The sequence below is a fragment of the Lichenostomus cassidix genome, chromosome 4A (assembly GCF_008360975.1).
Source record: "Lichenostomus cassidix isolate B80296 chromosome 4A, HeHo_3.0, whole genome shotgun sequence".
Taxonomy (NCBI): Eukaryota; Metazoa; Chordata; class Aves; order Passeriformes; family Meliphagidae; genus Lichenostomus; species Lichenostomus cassidix.
In genome coordinates, this window is record NC_139485.1 from 11714869 (window position 1) to 11739800 (window position 24932).

Genomic DNA, 24932 nt, shown 5'->3' on the forward strand with positions numbered 1-24932 from the left:
AATTCTTCAGAACTAGATAAGAAACAGGAAGATCAACTTCATCTGTTATTAAGTTTCTTCTTTCCCCATTCCAATGCAGAAGAGGGCTATAATACAGCCCCAGAATGTTTCCCTCTCCATTTCCAATTAAAAATTAGAACACAAAAGTTGTGTAATGTTCCTGTTCAGGGTTTCTGCATGTGGACCAGACTTGAGCAGGTGAGAGAGGTGATCCTGGTCACAGGATGATCACAGGTCCACCAAAGGGCTATCCAGAGGTCTCTGCTCAAGCCTCTCATGTGCTGCTCTGCCACAGTTTTGTCCAGCTGTGTTCCATAAACCCCTCCAAAAGGACAGAGGTTTTACAACCTTTCTGGGTTACCTGTTCCAGGTGCTGTAACACAATCATGCAAAATGACTTCCCAAATTCTGTACTCCATTCAGGAATTCCATATGTTTGAGAGGGGTCCTACCTTCTCATCAACTGCCAGACCAAGGCCAGTGTCAGCGTTGGGTTTCCATCGTTCAGATCCTGCCCTCCAATGCCAACCAGGGAGAATTTGGCTGGATGTTTTCCCAAGTCTACAGCATAGTTACAGTTTTCAAGCTACACAGGATGAGAGTTTAAAAAGAAAAATCACTCACAAACATATTCACTTGACTGAAAGCCTCAAATTGGAATTTTTAGTGTCCATGGCTTCTTTTGAAGTCTTTTGACATGTTTACCTTTTTCATATTTGCTCCAAGTTTAGGGTACGGAGGCTTGTTAACCTTATTCCAGTCAACAGGAACTTTGATCTTTTCATATAATTGTAGTATTACCAGTGCATCTTGGAGATCACTGAAGTGGAAAACATGGATTAAGTCTAATGTTTCAAGATTTGAGTGCGACTCTTTGTCACATCGTAAATAATTACTGTTCTTTACAGGTTGTTGCAATTTCAACAACATTTAAAAGACAAAAACAAAAGCTGTGTATCCCAAGAGCCTGAAGCTTACCCATAGAGGTGATTTACGTGGGGGTTCACACCAAGGGAGTTCATCCAGTTACGGAAGGTCCGTTCCTCACGCGTCTCTCCTACATGAGAGAAAAAAAGGTTCATTGCAAACTCTGCAAGTTCAAAGCTGAGCAGGGACTTCTACCTTGCAAGGCAAGGAGCTTTGAGCAGCACAGCTCATCAGGAGGTTTTTAATCAGAGAAAGTATTTTCTACTATGAATTTTCAGAGGAAGAGGGTGACCCTGATATCTAGCCTTGAATATTTTTCTGATTTCCTCAGACCTCAGAAGAGCATGCCTTTTCACTTTCTGCAAGAAAAAGCAGCAGAAAGGTCTTTCTCAAGGGTGTTAGCTAACTGCTGTCAAAGCCCCAGTCCCAGTTGTGCCAATAATTACTGCTCCTATGAACATCTCACTGCATTATTGAGGTTTTCTTGCCCATCACAGGAAACAGCAAAACCAAATTCCCTGGCACAGCGAGTGACCTGTGTGCCTACAGGTTCAGGCTCCACAACAGGGTCAGAGAAGAAGGACAGGCTGCCAAGTGCCCTTCTCCTCTGCCCCAAATGAGTAAACAACCACAGCAGCACTGAAGCCTCAAATCATAGGTGTTACTTCAATGCAGATACCTCTGCAGGGCACAGCCTCCTGTGACACAACTGTTTACTGTAGATATTCCCCTCCTGCTAATTTTGTGACTGATACGGCCATCACCTTCCAGAAGGGTCCAGTCGATGTCCTGGTTTTCAGGCTTGGTAAGTGCTGGGTACTTGTTGAACAGGTTGGCAACGAAGGCCAGGTTCAGTTTGGGGTTGCCACTGACCACATCCGCCGGCGTGACGAACTGCCGGCAGCCCAGCCGGTCCGCCTGCTGCAGCATGTACTCTGCTCTCCGCAAGTCATCTTTCTCCTGCCAGGGAGGCAATGCACAAGAGCTGTCATGGAAGAGACTGGCCTACAAAGCAGGTGGGAAGCTCCTGATCACCACCTGGAGCAATGTCACAAGTCCCCGTTTGGCATCAGTGGCTAACCGAGCAGAGGGATGAGACACACACACCAACCCCAGCTGCTGTGCAATTGTCATGGCTTGTCTTGCTGTTTTTCCTAGCATGGTGCTTTCCAAGCTCACATGCTGTCCAATTTTCATGCTTTTGTAACTTGGTGGTTCAAAAGAAGTCAATATGCTCCTGAATGGAGCAAGCCCACAAAGGATTTCTCAATCATCTCTGTTAATTGGAGGGTAGAGACCAGGCTGGCAGCAAGCACTCATTGAGCACACACCCGAGGTGTGCACATGGCCACTGACACTGTACACGCTCTAGACATTAAGATACCAGGTTACCCAGATGTCATGGGGCAATGATAGGGTACAGGCAGCTCATGATTCTCCAGGATGAGGACATGACAGCCTGAATACTTACATTGAAACCCGACATGTTAATATCGATCTGAGGCTCTCCTTCTTTCTGCCCTTTGGGTGCAATTTGATTGAGGAGGTGGAAGTAGGCTCTGGAATCCTGAAATGGATGAAAAAGAAAACTCAGGTCTCCTGCACAGCAGTGAATACACCATAACAATTCATTTCAAGCTCATTTTTAACAAGTCACCGTGCATAATTGGCTTATGTACCTTTACGGAATTGCCAAAATCTGTAAGCTTAAAAGAGAGCACAATGGTAGAAATCCAGGCAGCAGGAAAGGAAACAAAGGGAAAAGGTTAGAAATATTTAAGATGACAATTATGTGGTTTGACTGTTTGAAAGCTGCCTTTGCTGCAAGCTCTGGTGTCACAGGCACCTCTACAGTGGCTGGAGGAGGCAATGACCCCATGCTGCTCACACTCATGGCTCCCAGATGCCCCAAGGCAGCCATTCCTACTGCCACAGCAATGATGAAAAATGGCTCAGCAAAAACAAATTCCAAGCAAAAAGCTGATTATAAGATGTCTGAATGTTTCCTTCTGTGCCTGCCCATATGGAGTGAGAGGCCAGGGATGATCACAAAACCAGGAGGAGCTTTAGTGATTATTTATCAACTACATGGCCTTTTATTCCTCAGCACTGAGGAGGACCTCAGCACATTCTGGCAGCCTAGGGATTGCACCAGAGAAGTCAACAGCCATCAGCAAAATCATAAGTAATTCTGAAGCTGGAAATAAGAGTGACCATGTGTGTGCACACATGTACACACAGGTCACATCTGTGCTCCCCATACAACTCAATTATCAATTTGTTTTCTATCTCAGTCTTCTTTCTCTTCCTTGAAACTGCTGGTCATGTTAATAAGCTCCAGAAACCTGGAGCAGTGACCAGAAACACCACACTGACCTGGAGTCATTATCCTCCATTTCTCACCAGTGCCCTCACTCACATCTGAAAAGCAGCTCTAAAAGTCCAACTCCGATTCCTACTAAACCCAGTGTGGAGAATAAGGGCTCTTTCTTCCCTTCCTCTCTCCAGCCCATGACATTTTGGATGAAATGTCATCACCTGCCAAGAGTATATGGAAGTCTCACTCTCCAGTGAAGCACTTTTCCATGTTATCTCCATCAAAGCATGGATTAAGAACATTTGAAAACATGAGTAATACCAGTTTTAGTTGATTAAAATGCACAACAGCAGCAGCACTGGAGGAAACACTCAGACAGTTCAACACTGGGCTCATCCTCATGACAAGAGAGAACAGCACTGCAGGACCTCAAATATAACACCCAAAACCCCCCTGGTAAGACCACTTCAGTGTATTAGGGTCAAGAAAGGTCTTGTCTGAGGATGAAAGGCCTCATTTACACATTCAAACACATCCCTGTCGGGCTCCCAGTCTTTTCTCAGGCACTGCAAGTCAGGAGAGCTTTGGTACCTTGATATCTGAGCTGAAGTTACTGATTTTGTGCCAGCCTGCGTTTTCCAGGTGGAAGTTGGCCCATCTTAGGAGCAGCTCTTCTGGGGATAGTTTCATAAGGTCCTCCAAGTTCTCACCATCACGAAGTAAGGCAGCCAGTGCTAGAAGAAAAATGCAAGGAGCATACATGATCTAGAAAACTATGTGTAAAAAAGAATTTTCCATTTTCATGTATAACAAAATCCTCTGGACTTCATGTGCAGTCTTTTAAGCTGATGACAGGAAGCTAAATGCAAATGTACTTCTATCTCAATGAAAAATGCTTCCAAGCAGTTTCATAAGCACTGTTAAAAAAAGCCAGAGAAGCCAAGATAAGCACCCTTTCAGCTGGCCAGTGCTTCCCTCACCATGAATTTTCAATCTAAGCCAAACAACATCAACAGCACATGATGGGGAAGCTTAAATAAAAGACACTGAAGCCTCTCCATCCATCTGGATGCTCTGATAGCAACATGCAGGAATATCAGAGCTCTTAGATAATTTGAAAAGTTTAAATTTTGGAGGCAGTCATGCAGGACCAAGTGAGCACAGGGAGAGATCTGCAGCATCAATCTCTCACCACCAAGGACAAAGTGAGAGCTCAAGCTGCTCCACTAACAGTAGCAAGGAAGATTTTAGAACCAAATAATTACCAAGAAGCTAAAGCCCCCTTTTGAAAAAAACATTTTTTGAGAACAATATGCAATTGTCTATAAACCTAAAAGGATCCAAGCAGCTTTTGCCACCTCCCAACACTGTTGGGAGCAGCCTGGGGCATCACAAAGCAATGTGCTCATTCAGTGCCAGGCTCAAGTCAAGCTGCATCTTGGCTTACAGGATGGTGCTCAGGCAGCTCTCCAAGGCTGATACCCATCACCAGGATGGCACAACCCACCTGCACAAACCTGCTGCACAGCTACCAACAGCCTGGAGAACATCCAGCCTGGCACATGCCCTGACAATCCTTCCTCCAGCAGAGGGAGGGAAGAGGCAGCAGCAGGGCTGGGGCTGACAGCACCAGCAATGCTGTGCTCATGCTTTAGAAGCCATCACTCAGAATTGAATTTACCTTCATTTCTGCTGAGCTCGATGTCGGCGAACAGGCCGATCTTGATGATTTGCCACAGCAGCCCAAGGACCAGGTGGGGCTTCCCTTCCCTCAAGTCCTCTGCGCCAATATTGACAACATGACAGCCAATGGCAGATGCAGAATTCAAGGCAAGGTTCAGGTTCTCCTGCAAACAGCAAAGCCCAGTCAGACACAGTCCAGGGAGATGCTGCTTTCCCTTTCATCCAGCAGCAGCAGAGTGGAGGTTTCCCCCTTGTCCTTGCAGCTCAGAGGAAATGTTCCCAGCCGCTCTCCAGCTGAAGTTTTAAGGGAGCTGTGGGGGCAGCAGGCTGAATCAATAAGAACTGAACTAAGCACCAGGGTTTAATTTCAGCCTCTGGTATTTAGTTTCAGCCTCTGAGTTAGCTGCATCTAGTGGCATCAACAAGAATAAGGCTAGAGAAGTGCTAATTTATACACACACACACAGGTCTCCTCACAAAAACAACCTGCCCTACTACGAAATAATTCACAGCCAACACCAATAACCATATTGTTTAAAAAAGACAGTGCTGTACCTAATCACCACAGCAATATCAGGTGTGCACAGCATTTCAGCCACTGTGCCCCTTTTTCTAATTAATTCAGCATTTTTGAACCATGTCCATAGAACTGTCAATTATACATGGTACAAAACTGCATTTAATAATTAAACAGAAGCTATAAAACTTGCTCCTTTCTAACGTTCCACAATAATTCCTTGAGCAACCATGCCACATTCATTATTTCTATCTTAATAGGAATTTCAGAAAATAAAATACAGAAATGCATTATACCTGAATTATGAATGGTGTGAGTTTCTTCTTATTAATTGCTCTTTCATCAATTGTGTCAGGAACAGAAAGATTGATCATTTTGCTGTTAGGAGGAAAAATTACAATATTTGAACAACATTTAGTAGTTAATCTGAACAAAACTCAATGCACTGTGACAATACTCACCCCAGCACATTTCCTTTAGCCTGCTTCGTTTTGTGTAATTTATTTTTCATAGAATCAAGGTTGTATAAATCAGAAGTTAATATTTACATTATCAAGAATGTATTTGTAAGTAATAGCTAAGCCTGAAACCTTAAACATGTTCCCAGCCACTACTGATCTCAGCTGCTGGAGCAAAAAGAGCACATGAATTATTCACAGTGCAGTCACTGAACTAGTGAAGACTCATTGCTCTGCTGACATCCACTGCACATTCTAGACAGACAACAAGCTTCCTCCTATTGTAAAGGTTTACTACTGCTGGCAAGAAAACTTGTCCCAAAAAAAGAACAAACACTTGGAGAGCTCAGTGGGGAGCAAGTGAGTACAATGAATTTTTAATCAACACAAAAATATGGCAAGTTTAAACTTTATATTATTAACTACTTCCTACTCAGTTCAGTGTTTGCTTAAATACATGAATTACTTGAAACATGGGAAATAAATAAAATAATAATATGTATCACAAGTGAAAGTTAAAAAACTAAAGAAATGAAGGGCAACAGGTAACTTGCTTAAACTTACTTTGTGTATTGATACAGTTACTAAAGTTCCAGGCTGATCCACTTCTCCACTATATTAATTCACTTACAATAAAAAAAAATGAACCTAACCTCATAAAACCAACAAAAACCTCATACATAGAAGGTTGCTGGTATTCAGCAGCCCTGTTCTCAGACCTTCTGTTCTCAGCATGCAACAAAATAAGTCACCTTACTTAGTGCAGTTATTATAAAGAGCAAGAGGATTCCCAGCAAATCCATTTTTGAGTTAATGCATAATGAGGTCACTAACATTCCCACAGAGGATAGTGTCTGTCTACACACCCAGGAGAATGGGCCATTTATCACATGCCCCCTCCTCAAGCTACCCAGCACCAGGCTGAGTTTGCACCAGGACAACTCCTCTCCCACACAGAACCTTCTGCCCCCTCAGCAAACTCAGTCTCAAGCCCAAACAAAAGCACTGGATGAAAATATTGGCTGGCACCAAAGCTGAGGCACAATGCAATGAAAGCCTGGGAGACTGAGCCTCCTTTTTATATGTGCAAAACGTTATGCACACACACCAGTCACAAAACCAGCCTAGAATAGGATGAAAATTCCCCTAACTACAGTTTTTAAAGTTATTTTAGTGATTGTTAATTTTTTTTTTCAATTCAGGAGCCATCATGACTTACCATAGCACAATCCCATCTCCCACAGCGTTGAACAGGTCATCTGTATTTGGGTTCATTGGAATAACATGCCTACAGTCAGGATCATTTTCCAGGGCTTTGTTTATCCAGTTTACAAAGGCATATTTCTCTTCCTCTAAAATTATAAATCATAAATTTAATACAAGTTGTTTCATAACATAGCAAAGATTTTCCCCAAAAGAAGCAAAGTACAATAGCCCAGGGAAATAAAAGCCCCACTATCATTACCCCACATTTTATTAGTCACACAAAGTTTAAAGAAAGAAGACTTTCACTTCCGATTACCAGAATATTCCTGTTATTTACTTGCTACTTAACAACTTTATTATACTCAAGTGTGACACAACGACTTCACCAGCAAGCACAGTTAACGAAGCAAATAAGAACACGTTTAATTTATACACTCCTAAATTTGCAGCATATAAATCCTGTCCTGCTCTCACCCTGCCATGAGATCATTCAGCTCTCAGAGAACAGCACAGGGCATGGTGGCAGAAATGGGCTGGTTTTGGCACAGGACCTCCAAAAACCCAAGAGAGGAGTGGGAAGCAGAGTGGTACCTACCAGAGTAGGAGTGCTGGGTGCCCTCACTGGAGAGCTCTGAGGTGCCCCCAATGGCACAGATCCCTTCCTTCCTGTTAATGGCTCTTCGGAATGTCTTGGCGATATCGCTGCTTTTCACCTCTTGGAAAATCTACAAGTTAAAGTGCTCTGTTAGACAAGAAAAAATCTGCCTCCATAATATGAAAGGACCACAGAAGGAGCTATTTCTTCTCAGCTTTAAAGTAAACTTCACAGTAAAATCAGCAAATGTGAAGGGCCCAGCCAGGGTGTGGTGGTACTAAATCTGACATGGATAGTGGGCAGAGAGTCATCCCACTCTCCCAAACACACATGGCAAGTGTCTAATGAAACAGAAGCATTAGCCATGAAGTACCTTGCATATATTTACCTTTAAAAGTAGATTTCAAGAGACCCCAAGAAAAAACCATGAAACCTTTGCAGTCTGAGCACAGGTAACACATGCAGCAGTTCCTGCAGGGCCAAACTTGAGAAAGCTGTGGTGCAATTTTAACCTTTCTGTGTAAGCCAGATGCTTGTGGGACTGTGACTTTAGTTCACACAAAAGACTTTGTCCACAACCCAAGAAACAATTCTCCTTACGCATACTACAGTCAAATCTGCAATAAAGTGTAACAACACGTGCTCCAGGTAAGGATATCCTCTTCCTCAACAGCAGGCTTGGGCTAACTGACAAAACACCTCTTGTTGGAGGGCAGAAGAGACGCTTTAGCACAGGAAAATTACATGTGCCATTTACACAGGTTGGATGTAGCTGTTAGTGGCCCCAAGGCCCTACAAAACTGAGCAGCTATTAGTAAAAAACACATTCAATGGCTGGAAAGCTTGTAACTCCCTCAAAACTGAACTAAACTAGTTTCAATGAAGGTGAAAATACAAACGAAATTTATACAGGTACTCTAAACACTACCCAGAAAAAGACAATGAAACAGCACTGTAAAGCAGAACAACAGTGTGCTTCTGTTAAAAGGAGAGGGAGGACCCCAGGCTGCAGAGGTGTCACCACAGGGCCAGGCTGCTGGCTGTCACACCTTACCCTCCCTGTCCCTTGAACACAGTCAGGATGATGATACAGTGCAGTTACATCATCTCCTGATGGCACACAGGGTGATCAGGGAAAGATGAAGATTCGAGAGCACAAAAGTTGGGGGATTTCTGGTTGGTTGGCTTTAACCACAAGGATTTTTGAGTAGATCTATTTATTTTAAACTTTTCTGGGTTAAGTACTGGTATTGCATATCTTTTAGAATATGTGCTTTAACACTGAGATACCACTAAGTCACTTGGTCCCAAACTAAATTCAGTTCATGTCATTCTTCACACCATAAACTCCAGCAAAAATACTCAGTTAGAAAACAGCAAGAGTTCAGTTTGTAAAAATCATACAACTAAGCACTGCTGCAAATGTAAACCTCAACTGTCCTGACAGATTTTATGTTTACTCAGTCATTGAGTACCTTTCAAATGTGACAGAAGAGATTTATTTTGTCCTTCCTAATGTAAAGTTAAGAGTTACGGACCAGCTCAAACCAACAGCTGAAACATGCACCCAGCATGCAAGTGTTCACAAACTGCAAACAAACTCCAACTTACTAGATGACTCCGAACTCAAAAGTTCAGAGGGTCTGAAAACAATTAAGGAACAGAAGGTGAAGATCAATTAAGAAATATCAAGAGAAATAATTGACATGAAAACAGCTCCCTCAATGTGCTGCACATACTTTAATTACTCTTTCAGCATTCAGTTGTCAGAGCATCAAAAGGATGAAGGGTGTACATCGAACCATTGTCTCAGAAGCCTTGTGCTTTTGTAAAAATAAGTAAATTTAAAAAATCTGACTTATTTCTACCAAAAAAGACTGATCCTTCAACTTTTCCTATCTCCTTACTCCTGTTCTTTCCTTTTGAGGCAACAGATTTGAATTTTCCTAGGTCACTATCTAAGATAGATACAAGTGTGTCTTGAAATGCCCTCTCAAGTCTTTAGCAAATACTTGTTAAAGTATTTCCCTATTAAACAGGGAAAGGAAATTGTACTGATACACTGGGAAAACAAGCATTCATCTATGTGCCTGGAAAAACTGAACAGCTTCCAGTAAATACTGCAAGCTTGGATCATTGGAAGTCTTTTTTTCCAGTTGTCACTTCATGTGGAAACAGTATTTTGGCCTCCAATGAAGCTTTCATATAGGAAAACCATGTGGATTTTTTTTGATTGACTGGTTGGTTTTTGAACAAAATCCAACCAATATTTCCCCTCTGTCCAAATCTGAAGGCTGTCAATGACAGCACAGCAGACTGATCATATAAAGATACCTGTACAAAGAAGTGATTTTTACATGGCTAGTCCTCAAAACTGATCAGTTTGTCAAAACAGCATTAGGATTAGGGAAAGTGGCTGAGAAGTCAGGTTCAACCTCTTCTACTGTCTTCCTTAGCTTTGTCTAAAAGGGGTCCCCCAGCCTGCTGGCAATTCAGAAACATCACTTACATAGACAAACTCTTCAAAACTAATCTTCCCATCTTTATTCTTGTCGCCGTCGATCATGAGCTTCTGGATGATCTCTCTGACCTTGTACCCAGGCAGAGGCAGGCTGGCCTCCTTGAAGAGCTCGTGCAACTCGTAGTCGCAGATGAACCCATTGCTGTTGAGGTCTGTGGAAGAAAACAAGCAGCAGAAGGTTTTAGAAATGTGCCAGTAGCTGACAGGACTGATCCCAGAGAGCAGGGCAAAAACATCACCCCATGGCCAAGAGCTTTATGGAGAGCAGCCTCCACAATGGGGACTTGCTGAACCCATGCAGGGCAAGGACACACAGCAGGATGGCCACACCAAAACATCAAGGAGTACATTGTTCAAAGGACACCACCAGGAACCAAAGGCACACAGGAAATACACACAGCACATCCTCAGAGAAGGTCCCAGCACAAGCCATGGGAACCCTCTGGCTCTGGGCCACAGCAGCTCCAAAGCAGGACTGACCAGGATGACTCTGGGCACATGTGACAAGTCTGGTGCAAAAATTTCGCAACAGAACATCTGCATTTTCATAAACAATCTCCAGAATGTCTCTTTTTATATCTAACTACCACTGCCTTTGCATGTTAAAAATAGAGGGTAATGAAACACAGCACCTCTTAATTTCTGAACTGAAAACACCAAGTCAGCTCTGCAGTTGCATTTTTATCGTGTTGACAATGACGTTCTCCATCTAACACTGACAGAAAATTGCAACCAGATATTTTATTGCTGTCTAAGAATGCTCTGCAAGGACATTTGCTCTCACACTCTATCACCGAGCCACAGCAGCAGAGCGTGCTTAGTGATATACTATAATCTACTAGACTAATTTAGTGCCTGAAGAGCCACATCAGCCCCAGATTTTGGTTTTCTTCAAGAGGGAATCTCACCACAGCCACTGGGGTCTGTATTTAAGGGGAGATACTTTCAAGAATAAAAGAACACAATCAGGACAGCTCTAAGGTCTGGGGTAATTTATTTTTTACCAAATGATGAAGGTCAATTTACTTTTAATGAGGAGTCTGTGGTTTTTAGGTTTTGTTTCACAACAACATTCCAGCAAGCAGCATATTTGCACCATCACTCCAACTGTCCTCATTTACCAGATCCATATGGGAATATGGGATTTTAAAATTGTTTTTATCAGTTAGCAAGAAAGTGAAACTTTGCTCAGTGGCAAGCATCCAAAGTAACCAGAGCAGACCTGTACTCCCTCCTACACCCCAATTTCTATGTCTCAGACTAAGAAAGAGCATCAATTCCAGTGGATTAATAAATACATTAAACTACTTTATGAAAAGTCAGTGTTTACAATAAAGCTGATGAAATAAAGTGATTTGGGGTAATGATTAATGATAGCAATAGGCTGCTGTCTGGCCCTCAACTTTAGAATTTTATTCCAAAATAATACAAGCTTACAAAGGCAAGCTTTATTAACAGTCCAGCCTAAGTTGTCATGACCAAACTATTTCCCCTCTAGATAAATCACAGCTCCTTCTATTACGGTATTTTTATTACTGAATCTAACTTCACAATATGCATCTTTTCCCCTCCTTACAGCCAGTGAGGAAAATAAGTCAAGAAGGGATTTCCTAATCTCCAGGGCCTATGAACCTAAAACATAACTTTTCTTTCACCCTCAGCCTAGAGCAAACTCCCACTGCTTTTGCCTGTGCCTGACTGAACCAACCACAATCCCTCACCATGCTGCCAAGTTAAGCAGGTAAATCCAAAAACATCTGTTCACCACTTCTTCCAATCAATCCACCACCTATGTTTTACCCCTACCCAAATGTAAAGGGCACATCTACCCAAGAGTAGATACAAGTACCAGGCAAATGACAGAGAAAAATAAGACTTCAAAATATACATAGTATCCTTGATAGGATCTGATTTTGATTCAGATTTGGTAAAGGTTTTCCTCTTGACATGCCTAAGTTAAGCATTCAGACGTGTTTCTGATTCAGGGTTTCATGAGCCACGTCTGAGTCTATTCAGATGGGAAAGGGATAAAACCTTATATGGTATTTCATGAGGCAGAAGCCTGTTGGGTGAGACTTCAGGAAACCGAGCTCTAAAGTCTGCAATTCCAATAAGGGATGCATGGATAAATGGATGCTGAAACCTATTTAGAGCTTAGTTTTACATATGAAGCCCTGAAGGGCAAGTATCAGGAGTTTACTCCAAGCTGGGTCAACATCTGTCCAGTTTGACAGTTTCATTCACTCCTGCAATCAGCATCTTCCCAGCACTCCAGGTGTGCCTAGTTCAAAGAATATTTACCTTTGCTCACTTTAAAAAAAAAAAAAAATTAAAAAGGAGTTCTGCCACACAGAGAGCCATCTGAAATGCACACTCACAGGAGTCAGGAGCATGGCACAAGGAAAGATTTTGCCCATCAGGAAAGGCTGCATTGGGCTCAGACAAACATCACAAAACCAAGTGTGAAGGACATACCTTAACTAACTCAAAACCTCTGATTCTCAGAACCTAAGTTCTTGCAACTCTTAACAATATCCCAAACACCCACTGGTAAGAGTTACTCTTCCATATTATTCCGGGAAAAAAGTTAATCACCAAGTTACTTCACAGAGTAAAAAGGCATCCATGTCCCAGACATCTGGGAGTGGGATTTACAGGTAAGTCAGGTCCGTTAGTTTAATTGTAAGACTGCACACAAAGTTACTGGTTTTGCACTGAAGATGCTCTCATTTCAAGTTTTAACTTCTTGGCCACAGAAGGGCAGACTTGAGTGCTAAAGCTGGCTGGTTTTACCATAAATTGGTGCTGGCCTGTGGTTTTGGCTTGGTAGAAGAATCAAGTAGTGATTGACTATGTGATGGAAAATGGACCTGTTCTTAATATGTCAAAAAGCCTGACATGACAAATAGGCCTGAGACCCCTCTCCCACAGGGCAGCTGCTTCCCCTCCTGCTGTCTCTGTTCTCCTTCTGGCATCAAATGTACAAAGAAGCAGCATTAAAAAAAAAAAAAAAGACACCTCTGCAGTACCAGCCAGTTCCAAAACTATTTCCAGCATCACTGCAGGCTGACCATATGGTGCCTTGCTGGATGTCCTGCAACAGGCCCAGACTTCAGCCAGAAGGTGGTCTAAAATCCTTCTCTAACAAAATCTGAGATGGTATTCAACAGCTGAAGAGGCTGTCAAAATAGAAGCTATCCCAAATGAAATCCTTCGGCGGCCAGCCCAGAATTACTAATGGAAGAAAGAGAAATTGTTTTAACAGACAAGCTCACAGCCTGGACTCATTATAGCCTGCCTGATGGAAAGGAAACTACAGCACATCTGAAGTTTCCTATTTCTACTGAAAGATGCATGCATGCCAGCGAGCTAAACCTGGGAAAGGTCACGGCAGCGACGCACGGCACTGGCCTCTGCCATGTGCAGGTGGTGCAGCAAAGCCGCAATGAATCCCAAAAGCTGCTTCGAGCTCTGGCTCAGCTTCCTCCCGAGGACAAGTACTTAAAATAGCTTAAATAACAGGATGCAAGAGGGGAAAGTAACCCACACGTTTCCTTTTAAGGACATATGCTCAGCAGGACACACTAGCAGGATCACAGATCCCTATTTGCCCTAAGCCAACATTTTGGGGCATTGTTTTACCACCTTGCAGCGCTGAACAAAGTGTTCAGCTGGGTTATGATTTTTTAGTACTTCTTGTTTCCAGAAAAGATGCTTATCTCTGCTTATCGTAGAAGGAGGGAGAAGGAAGACAAACAAACAGAGCAAGTTTTCAGATTTTGTTCTGCCACGTCTCCCCTCTGAGGTGCCACTGTTTGGCCGATCATACACAACCAAGCACCTGTTCCACAGAACAAATTAAATTCAGAGATCCACTGAGTTCTGGAGCAACCTGCTCTTCTCCCACTAACCTGTGGGTCACTCAAAGCCTAGACAGTTCCAGTGCCCCACTTAATTACTGTTTTCAGACATTACAAAGCTTGTTTTCCTCCCTGCTCTTTACCACTAGGATCAGTTCCAACACAAATAACTGGCTGCAGGATGCTGGCAGCTGCTTGCCTCTGCTACAGTTGATTCTAGTGATAAACAGGGGCTTCTCACCTGTGGATTGTTCCAATAAGCAGTAGTATGTCTATGGAACTCATGCCTTTTGCTGGCTGTCAGAGGACAGCACACCAGCTGCATGTGAGAGAAGGAATACCTTCAAGGGGCATGAAGGCAAACGGTGACAGAGTACAAGGTAACACACCTCACTGCCTTCCAGCATCACCAGATGGCTCAATCCAGTCCAGCTGCAAACAGAAAACTGGTCAAACACACACCTTTGAAGTCCCATCAACCTACACATCCAGAGCAGCAACTTGCCCTTTGCTGGAGTTAAAGCAGGTCTCCAGGAAGATCTACCAGCCATGCATCGGAGCAGGGCACATCCTGGTGAGCAGAAATGAGTGAAATGTTTCCTCCTCCCCACATCTCCTTCATGACATCCTAGAAGCCAACCTATAGAGTTCTGTTATAACCATACTTCTCAACTGCATTCCAAATATTCCAGGTAGCTGGAAGATGAAAAACAGGCTTCATTTTACATAGCAGTCTTGGCCCAACTTCTGTTGACATTCACTAGAGATGCTATTAGAAGTTCACAGTGAAAGTCAGTCACCCAGCCAGTGACCAGTTCTGTATCCCAGGGCAAACAGGGCTCCTTTAGGCAAGAATAAAGGGAATGAGAGCATTAAAGACACTCCTGACAGGCGTGTCCCACATGCTTGCGGGCTCTACCATGCCTAAAGCACACAAAACAAGGCAGTTGAAAAGAACTAGCAGATCCCATCTCACTTGTGGGTATGTCCAGGCTAATTAGCACATTTCTCATTAATGTCTAAGTTCTGACACGGCCTTTATAATTTAAAACCAAGCAGGGACCCACCTCCTGAGCAGGGTGAGCTGGTTTCCTAAAACAAACCAGCATTTGACTTGGGTTTCTCCACATTTCCAACGCAAAGGCAGCTGGCCAACCTAATCTCAATGATTTCCCCCACACCAATGTCAAAAAGCCACCACATTCCAGAGAGGTTAATAATTTTAAATGTATCCAAGGACAGAACATGCTGCCTACATCCCAGCCTTATTGAGATCTGTACTCAGAGGCACACTACACAGAGGTACACTATGCTTCCTCTCGAGGAACATCTCCCTCTGTGGCAGCTCACTTCTACCTGCTGGGAAAGTCTTGAGAAGAGTGAGACAGGAGAGGGAACTCCTTAAAATGCAACTTGCTTAAAGTTGCAACAAGGAATACTGCTCCATGAGAATCAGTTGCCTCTGAAATTCACATTTCTCTCTGCAGATTAGAAATTCTGAGCAAGTGAGAATTTTCACAGCCACCCTGCCCTAAAGGATGGTAACACATGATACAGATAAGAGGCAACTATGATTTTGTACATATAAGCAGTGCTCAAGTGATGCCCATACCCACTTAGGAAAACTAAATGCTTGCTCTGACCACTTGTGCAATGTTCTCCTGGCCAGTGCCAGTCCCGGGTGTGGTTCCCCAGCTGCACACACTGACCTCAGTCCCCAAGGCTTTGCTCCAGCTCCCATCCCACCCCTCCCTGCCGGTTCTCTGATCCTCCAGTAAGCCATATCAGGAATCTAAATCAACTGAAAACAATTTTTTTCCATTATGTCAGTTTTTTTGCCCATTTCAGCTTCCTGAAGCAGCCTGCCAGAGGCTTCTGCGATGCCAGCACAGGGGGAAAGCTGGGAGGCAGGCAGAGCAGCTGGGGCTGTGCAGCCCCTGGAGCACAACAGGCTGAGGCAGATGAGCAGAGATGGAGCCACCAGAGGGCAATGCAGGTGTGCTCAGTGCAAGGCATTGATCATCACCACAAGTTGCTCCATGACAGCCAGGTAAATAAACTCTGTTTTGCTTACAAGCCCCAAAATGCAACTGCACGAACCAGAAACACAGCATCTACATTTACCATCCACACAGCTCAGCCAATCTGCCAAACCAACACCACCAGAACCAAGCACTGTGAAGGCCCTGAAGTGCTGCCAGGGCCAAAGCAATGCAATACCTGCTTGGACATTTCTTCTGCCATCAGGAAGCACTAAAGCCCATCCTGGAGCAACAGCACAAGGCTGCCAGTGCTCCCTGACAGCCTGACTGCCCGTGTCCTTTGTGCTCCTTGGCTAAAGTCACAAACCAGAAACAACAAGGCTGCCAAGGGACTCCTTGGCACCAAGACAATCACAAGAGCAGCAGAATGCCCACATCCTGCTGGCACTGCTGCTCATCACAAGGCTGGGATAAATTCAATTTAAATGTGCAGCAGACAGGAGCGAGGTGCCCTCCTCACTGGGACTTACCAACTTTGGCAAAAGCCTCCTTGAGTTCCTCCAGCTCATCTTTGGAGATTTGCATGGTGTTGGCCATCTCATGAATTTAGGGAGTACCTAAAGAGAGAAAGAGAACACTGTGTGAAACCAGGCTGCATTCAGTAAAATGCAGTTTTGAACAGCAGCATAGCAACAATCAGTACCAATGTCACTACAGTTCCCGGAACCACGTTTATCTTCCCACTAAGAAAACAGATGTGTCAGACTCAGAGATGGGAAATACACTCCTTAACAAGTCAAAAACTCCACTAGCCTTGTTAATATTTAGCTCTGTATATTATTTTATGGCTGTGCTGCTCTGCACACATTGAGGTACCTGCTGCCAGTGTATTCTGTAGGTCAGAAAAGCTCACATCTCCAGGGAGTTTTCCACAACTTTGAACAAAACCAAAATCCAGAATTAAAATATTAATGCAAGAGACACTGAATGTTCTGCTTGCCTGTGTGTCCCAAGAGCACACAGCTACCAAACCCAAATAAAAAAGATTCTGAACAGTATGTGAAAAGGGCCTTTTGGCACAAAGTACCTGGTACTGTTTGCAAAAAGGAAATAGTTTGCTTTTCTGCAAGAAAGCTCTTTGAATCAACACCTGTTTATTTCCCCAGAGTCAGTCTCCCAATAAATCATGCCATGAACAGGCTGTTTGCATGACCACTGATGCCCTGCATGGCAGGAGCACCGTGAGCAAGCACAGAACAGGAAGCATGAGAAACACTGAAACCCCAAGTACGCAAAAACTCCACTTGGATCAGATCTGCTGGGTGTTTAAGAAACACAGAGGATGAAGCAGAGTTCCTCCACCCATCTGCCATCATCCTCTTTTCCAAGCGCTGATTAGGTGCCACCCAGCCAGCCTGGGCAGGAGGTATCACCACAGGGATGGGAGGAAGCCAGACACCTACGCAGTCCCCTTCCCAGACATTCGTGACAGGATGCCCTGGTGGCACTCTGGCTGACACGACCACAAGAGCAGGGATCAATGCAACAGTGCTCACAGTGCAAGCCCTGTGCATGAACAAAAACACAGACACTAATAAGCACATTCTAACACCACTGCTTGCTCTAGTTCAGGGTCTGTAAAAATGAGGATTTGAGCTCGGTGTAACTTCAAATGAGACTTGCATCCCAAGATTTTCCAGCTCCCACTTTGTTCACTACAATCCCTGAAGTTGAGAAATAAAAGGTTCCTCCTCTGCCTATGGGAACAGACACAGCTGCCTCCTGCTTTGTAAGCAAAAGGATGAGGGGTGGATTGAGGTTTACAGACTGTCAGAAGGCAGGATCCTGGATGGGCTGGGTCTGGCTGGAGGCTCAAGCGAAAAGAGGCTCGGTTTAACAAATGCCTGTGCTCTGATTAGCAGCCCTCTTTTGTCTGAGGCTCCCAGCTGCCTTCACTCGTTAATTTAAGAACACAAGTTTGCCTGTAGCTGTAAATATTCATTTTCTGTAACACTTCACTCAGTCTGGAGAGAATGAAGCTGTTAGAGATGAGAGCAATGGGCAGGTGTGGCAGCCTGGGAAAGCAGCTCAGACAGGTGCCAGAAGCCGAGAAAGACAACAAGAAGTTGCATCACTGCAGAGACATGAAGGAAAGCACTTCAGACCCCACCTCCCAGCATCAGCAGGCACAACAAGATGTTGAACTGTTAGTAAAAGCCACCAACAACAAGACAACCAACTTCATCACTGGATTCAAGCTGAAAAACTGGGTCAGGAGGAGGAATCGCAGCAAAACTGCATCACACTGACAGAGGTAACAAAATAAACTTTTATTAAAGTAATTTTTTTTTACTGTTTCACAGATTACAAGTTAGGCTAGTTGACCAAGGCAATGCTACCATGCAGGTCCCTGCAAAATGCAGGAATGCTGTGTGCAGCACTGACTGTCTTGCTCAGATCTCAGACTGGACATCATCTCCATTCCTGGAGCAGCCCCTTCCCTGCAGCACTCCCCTGCTGAGCCTCAGTGCCACCAGAACCTGCCTGCTATTTCCAGGGGATAAAGGAGTTGCTTAGCAAGAAAATCAGCTCTGAGCAAGCTTATTGCATGATACAGGAGATAGATTTCACAACTGGCAAAAACACTTGGGGAATGCTACCAAGAACAGAGCCAGATTTGGCTACGTAGACAGGTGGCATGTGCTGCCAGGCAGGAGAGGCTGAGCTACAGACTGAAAAGTAAGCCAAAGCTCCTCCACAAGTTCTGCCTTCTTCCTAATTCTCATTTGCACCAATTCATTTTCAAACCATGGGGATTCCGTTAAAAAGGGATTTCCCAAAGCATCATTATCTAACCACTCAATTGGAATTTAATTTGCTGCTGACTATCTTTAACACCAAAAGAAGCAGCAAACACCACCATAAGCTGAGAGCTTTTAAAAAAGCTGCTCTGTTTGACTTTATCAGTGAAATATCAAGCTCTGGATATGCCCTGCAGTTGTTTGCATGGGTCTTGACTCAAAAACAAATTTCCATTCCAGTCCCTAGGCTGTTCAGCTCAGTCAGTCCACAAACAGGTTTCCCTCTCAGTTTTTGCATCACTTCTTCCTTCTGTTTCTTTGCTTCAAAGGAGGGAGGGAGAAATTGAACCAAGAGAGAAAAAGCAGACACCTGACCTTGTCAGGGCTGTCTGAGAAGAGGAAAGGGTGTTACAACAAAACAGTCTATGGAAAGGTTAGTGGGCCACAAAGTTACAAGCTCCCGAAGAAATTCTACAGAGCTTTTCTGCAACGAAGAGGTATTACACCATCATTGGCACACTGAGCTGGGGGGCAGGGGAGCTTTTTTTTTTTATTGGGGGGGTTGATGTTTGTTTGTTTTTAATAGCTGAGTCTACGGCATTCAGAATCGTGTTTTTCATTCAGTTGCATTTTTAAACAAGAGGCTTTGTCTTGTGGGACATAAAAAGCCCTTTTATCCCACTGGCACAGGGATCACACATCAGCTGCCTCACTCAAAGCCCTGTGGGGACACACCACACTGCTAACGCCTGACCACGTCACACTCACTCCTGCTGCAAGAAAGTCTCTGCCAGGGTGTGCCATGACAGGGTGTGCCAGTGACCAGCTCACCTTTCAACACCCATTCTAGAGGGATGAAGACAGAACAGGGGAAAACTTTTAGTCTGGTGGCTGATAGCCCATCGATCAGTGCACACATAAAGTGTACAAGGATCATTCCTGCTCCAGATCCCTCATCCTGCCTTCACCCCTCACCCCACAGAAGGAAAGCAAGGGCAGCTCTGTAACACATGGATGCACAAAGGCACCTACCCAGAGGAGCGTGGCTGGCAGAAGGTGCAGCCTGTTCCTGCGCTCTGAAGACTTCACCAGTGATACAGATCAGAGCTGCTGTGAGTGCGTCTCAGGTTTTGGAATATCAACTCCCTTCCCTGAGACAGCCCGTATAAAGTTCCTGTGCAAACAAATTTTACAGGTTCTAAACACACTGCAGTCACCGAATCGGGGTTATTCTATTTGCAGAGCTGCAATAGGGGCAGATCAAGGAAGGCTGTCGCAGAGTGTGTTTTGACAGCTGTGAGCCACCTGGGGACACACCACTGCAGGGCTGTCACTGGAGGGAGGGAGGGCTCTGCTGCTGTGCTCTGCACTTCCAGCACAAGTGCCAGAAGCTAACCAGGATATTTGGGTGGATTAACTGCTCAGATAGCAACTTAAAAACACTCAAGCACAGAGAAAAAGGTTCTCAAGACTCTTCCCCAAGAGGGGAAGCCTTGAAAGCTGCATCCTACACAGAGGATTGGTGGAAAACTGATGGAGACATTCAAATATTTGTACATTTTGAAAGTTGGCGGATTAATTCAAATTTGAAAGCACATGACAACCAAATATTTCCTGACAGCCACTTGAACACTTCCAACAGAAACAGAGCTGGAATTTGCTGCTGATCCAAATTTGCTTTCTTAGCAGCTCTGTGTTACTCTGAAAACTGAGTGCTTCATCCTTTCCAGGCCTGCCCTGCTTTAATATCTCTAAAATGACTGATTAACAACATCAGCTTGTTTACTCAAACAGGCCAATGCAGAGACACATTAAAGTGTCAACAAAAAGGTATTAATATGTCCTATTTCCACCCAATTTAAAAAAAAAGGAACAACAAGTGAGCTAGACCTAGTTTGGAGCAGTGACTCATTGGTATGCATTCCCCATTTCTGAGGAACCTGTGGTTTTGCTTCCTTTTCATGACAAAAGCTCCTGACATCAGAAGGCAACTCAGTTAGCATTAGCTAATCAATAATACTCAAACCCCACATGCCTGTAACCCAGCACATTTCTTTAGCAATAAGCAATGGGGCAGCCAGGCACTCGTCCCCTCAAACCCACAGCAAGTGCCAGAGCCCTGGGGCTGGGGCACTGACGCAGCTGCCTGGCCAACTGGGAGGAAACCCGGTGATTCAGCTGACATAGGATCCAACCCCCAGGCTTCCTGTGGCTCACCCCATCCTCCTTTTCCTCCCTGTTTTGCAGGTAGGGCTGCCAAGAGCCACAATGGAGAGAGGGGTAACCATGTGCACTCCTCTCTTCTCCCTCCCCAGGCCTTTCTGAAAGCAGCTAGCAGCATTGTGACCACTCCAAAAGGGCTGTGCAAGCTCCAGGACAGGCCAGAGCAGCCACTCTCAGGACAGTGGGGGAAGAGTCACTGGCAAGGGCTACAAGCATGTGTTTTCTTTGCATCCCTTCCCAGGTGACTGGGAAGCTGCAGAGGATGCTGCAGTGATCTCTTGACACTGCAGGAACCACAGGTACAGGCCTAGGCTCATGCTGCTTTTGGAAATGTTTGCAGGCAGGAGAGGGCACAGATACACCCATTCCCATCTCCATCATCAGCTGTGATGGCTGCCTTTACTGGTCCAGTCCAAGCAAAGCCTTTGGGGTTTTACAGACATCTCCAAACCTGACAGCAACAGGAGGACATGAAACCTTGTTGTGCACAGACTTGGTCTGATGAGTCCTCTGAGGTAAATAGTTTTCCAGTGCTTTGGAGGGTGACAGGAAAGTTTAGGGATTGATGGTGTGTAAATGAAAACCTATCATAAAATCCATCCTCTCCTGCTCATAATCAGTTTGTATGCTCATCAAATGCTCATCACAGCATTTTGCTCATCAAATTCCTGCAAGACAGCACCTGCACCTTGCATGTGGCTACTAGCAAACACCAAGCTGATGGAAGCACATAAACTTTTAATTGGCAATCATCTTCCAGACAGCCACTGGTCAGAGGCACTGGCTGCAACCAGACCTTCACCACCCTTCAGTGATAGATGTCATCCTGATAATAGCAGCAATTAGGAGATGCTACCCCATCCAGAGAGGCTGCACCATGGTGGTGTCTAACCCCTTACCATCAGCACAATGCTGCTGCAGATTCTGAAATCAATTTGGTGTTGCCCTTTGCACAGTCGTGGTTCTTGTGCACACAAACACTGTGGTGTTCCCATCCCCTCAGGGAGCTGTTTCCCCTGCCTCGGGGGGAAAGGGGCACACAAAGCTTTGAGCAGGTATTGCTTTGTGGTGCCAGATTTGGCTGAGCAGCTGCATCTCTCATGTGGATATTCCCTTCAGTGAGGTTTCCCCAGTCCCACACACACCAGGCTAAATGAATCTACAGCTCTGCTCTCAAGGTCTGCAATGCTGCTTTAACTATTGAACACCACTGTACTCTAACACCTGCTACCCAAATCCAGCTTTATTTATTTATTTATAATCCAGAGTTTCTCAGCCATGCAAAACAACAAAAAACTCACCTCAACAGGCCAAGTCCAACTACATAAATTCAATTTTAATGCTGAATTACTTTAAGCTTCTTTGGCTATTTGAATTGACCACCTCACACCACCCAGCTCTACAGCTCCCTCAAGCTACTACCTTCACACACAGTATACTCTTTGACTGATCCATGCTGCCTGTGTAGCCCACCAGCTGCACCACAGGGAAAGGACACAGGACCACAAAGGCACCCTTCAGGTCACTTCATCCCAATTCCATATAGAAATTACCTCCACCTGCTGTTTCTGAAGCACCTCTAAATCAGCAAAAGTCCCATCAGCAGGTTTTGCTTTATATTCTTTCAAACTCCTGAAACTGTCATGCTGGGAGAGGCAAGTTCCCTGCTATGCTTATGTTCACCTGGGAGTGGACTGTGAAACTTTGCTCCAATTGTTGCACAACTCACCATTGCTGCAGGGGAAAAATCTGCCAAATCCATCAGGAGCAGACACACATGCTGGAGTTAGTCACTGCTCTCAGCTTGCCAGAGCTCCTCTCCAGATTTGGAGGCATGTCTCAATGGGGTATCCATCTCTGGACAAGTATGTTCCTCCAGCAGATCCAGGTGAGAAGCTCTATTTCTCCTAGCTAGACCTGCATAGAGTGATGCCAGGTATTTTTGTGAGCAGCACTTGGGTAGATGCCCAGCAGGGATCTGGGCTGCCCAGAGGCAGGGCCACTCCAACAGGATGGGAACAACTGCAGCAAACCAGTATTCCTATGGCTTCTGCTCAGACTTTAACCACTACCCCAGCATCCACTGATGGCCTGGACAACCTGATCCTTCCCCTTTTGCATGCTGGTCAAAGTGTTTTCTCTCCATGATAGAACCAGATTCACTAGCTTCGATCATCTTAAATCCTCAGTAAAAACAACTGCTCACCCATCAGCCCACTTACATGCCTTTCACAGCCTGGCACAGCCAAGGAAGCTCTCTAGGGTGCAGTCAGACCCAGATAATGGTCAGCATGATCAGAACCCTCACACAGAACCGAGCTGTAGGCAGTACCCAGAGAAAACCCAAAATCAGCATCAAACCCGCTCACAGCATCAAATAGGAATCAGCCCCTTGATAAAAGCCCAGGAGAGCCATGTCTTGCAGGGCAGTGTCCAGAATACTGAAAGCTGAGGATATGAACAGAAATTCACTGGGATTCAAGCACACAAATCCCTCTGTCTCACAGATAGAGAAAACAGAGGACAAGAAGCTGAGGATGCTTAGCCACGTGATACCAAACTCCCCAGAGGCTGGAGGGAAGCACAAGTCAGAAGAACACAAATGCTTCTACTCCAATTGCTCATGGAAGGGGAAAAATAAAGCTTCCCCAGTTCTCAATGAAATTTCTCCCAACACATCCCCATCCTCCGAGCCAGAGCTGCCATGATGCACTGTTAGGGGTGAGATGCAGTCCTGGAGCAGAGCAGATGGATGCTTGGTTACTCTCATGTCTCAGCATCTTGAAGGAGGCTGAACCAACAGAAACATAAAACTGTTTTGGGACTCAAATGGAAGGGAGAAGCACTAAAAGCTTTTTGCAGACCTTACACTCTTTGAAGGCTCCTGTCATGGAAGACCAGGGCCAAGTGTATTGGATGGATGGTCACAGAGGACACCAACCGCACTCACACAGCCCCATCATGCTGCAGGCTCACAGCAGCACACAGATCCTGCTGCTCCAAATCTATTACACATATCTACAGAGTACTTATAATGCACAGGGCACAGTAGAAAACAGATAAAATACTGCTCAAGGCACCAATGAATCAATCCTTAAAAGCCTCTTTGACAAATACTCCTACTAAGTGTTGCATTTTGGCACACCTCCAGTTTTAGTTGAGCAACTACTCCAGGGTTAGAGAACATTTGAAATCATAATCCACTGGATTGGTTTAACTAACTTTTGAAATAGTTTGTTCATATCAGTGGAAACAGAAATATTCTCATTACCTAGGTAGTACAACACAGAACAGGTGATCCTTTCAAGATTTCTCAGAAAAGGAAGACCTGAACAGTCATCTGCCTAGAACTTGCAAAAGCAAGTAATGTTCTGAGATTATTTAAACTTTAGTGCAAGAAGGTAAAAGAGAGGAGGGCTGAGGTCAGGTGTCAGCTAATGGACTGAAACTCAGAAGGCTTCAGTTAAATTCCTGGCTCAGGCACTGAAAAGTCATGCAAGCCTCTCAGGAAATTCTTATGTTGATAGTAATTCTTATTCTTGCATAGTTCCCTAAATAAAGAGCAGTGTTAACACTTCCTTCTGCTTATTGTGTATCTTAACCATAAATGTCTTCAAGAAAGGACCCATCTCTTACCACCCATTGTAAAAACTCAGCATCCCTCATTTTATGAGGGGACTCTCAGAGCAATGGTGTGAAAGACCGTGGGTTCCCTGCCAGCATAAGCAAGGAGGAATGAAGTTCACAAGGCTGAATCAGTGCAAATTTCCTTCCCCAGAAGCAACTGGGACCTGCTTGCTGAGACCTGCAGGTTACTCTGAGCATGCTTTAAGCATATATCT

General features: G+C 44.6%; 1 protein-coding gene across 4 annotated transcripts in view; it reads right to left on the reverse strand.

Annotated features, from left to right (window-relative positions):
• PLS3 (plastin 3) overlaps nucleotides 1-24932 on the reverse strand; it is a 48979-nt gene that overhangs the window by 3361 nt on the left and 20686 nt on the right. For all 4 annotated transcript variants that reach the window (XM_085060535.1, XM_085060538.1, XM_085060536.1 and 1 more), the window contains exons 2-13: nucleotides 16597-16683; nucleotides 10213-10376; nucleotides 7704-7833; nucleotides 7122-7254; nucleotides 5741-5822; nucleotides 4926-5091; nucleotides 3836-3978; nucleotides 2399-2494; nucleotides 1692-1887; nucleotides 979-1057; nucleotides 706-820; nucleotides 453-586 (exon numbers count right to left, since the gene is read on the reverse strand). In XM_085060535.1, coding sequence (XP_084916661.1) covers nucleotides 453-586; nucleotides 706-820; nucleotides 979-1057; nucleotides 1692-1887; nucleotides 2399-2494; nucleotides 3836-3978; nucleotides 4926-5091; nucleotides 5741-5822; nucleotides 7122-7254; nucleotides 7704-7833; nucleotides 10213-10376; nucleotides 16597-16663 — 1505 coding nt within the window. In that variant the 5' untranslated portion in view covers nucleotides 16664-16683. The remainder of the gene's footprint in view (nucleotides 1-452; nucleotides 587-705; nucleotides 821-978; nucleotides 1058-1691; nucleotides 1888-2398; nucleotides 2495-3835; nucleotides 3979-4925; nucleotides 5092-5740; nucleotides 5823-7121; nucleotides 7255-7703; nucleotides 7834-10212; nucleotides 10377-16596; nucleotides 16684-24932) is intronic.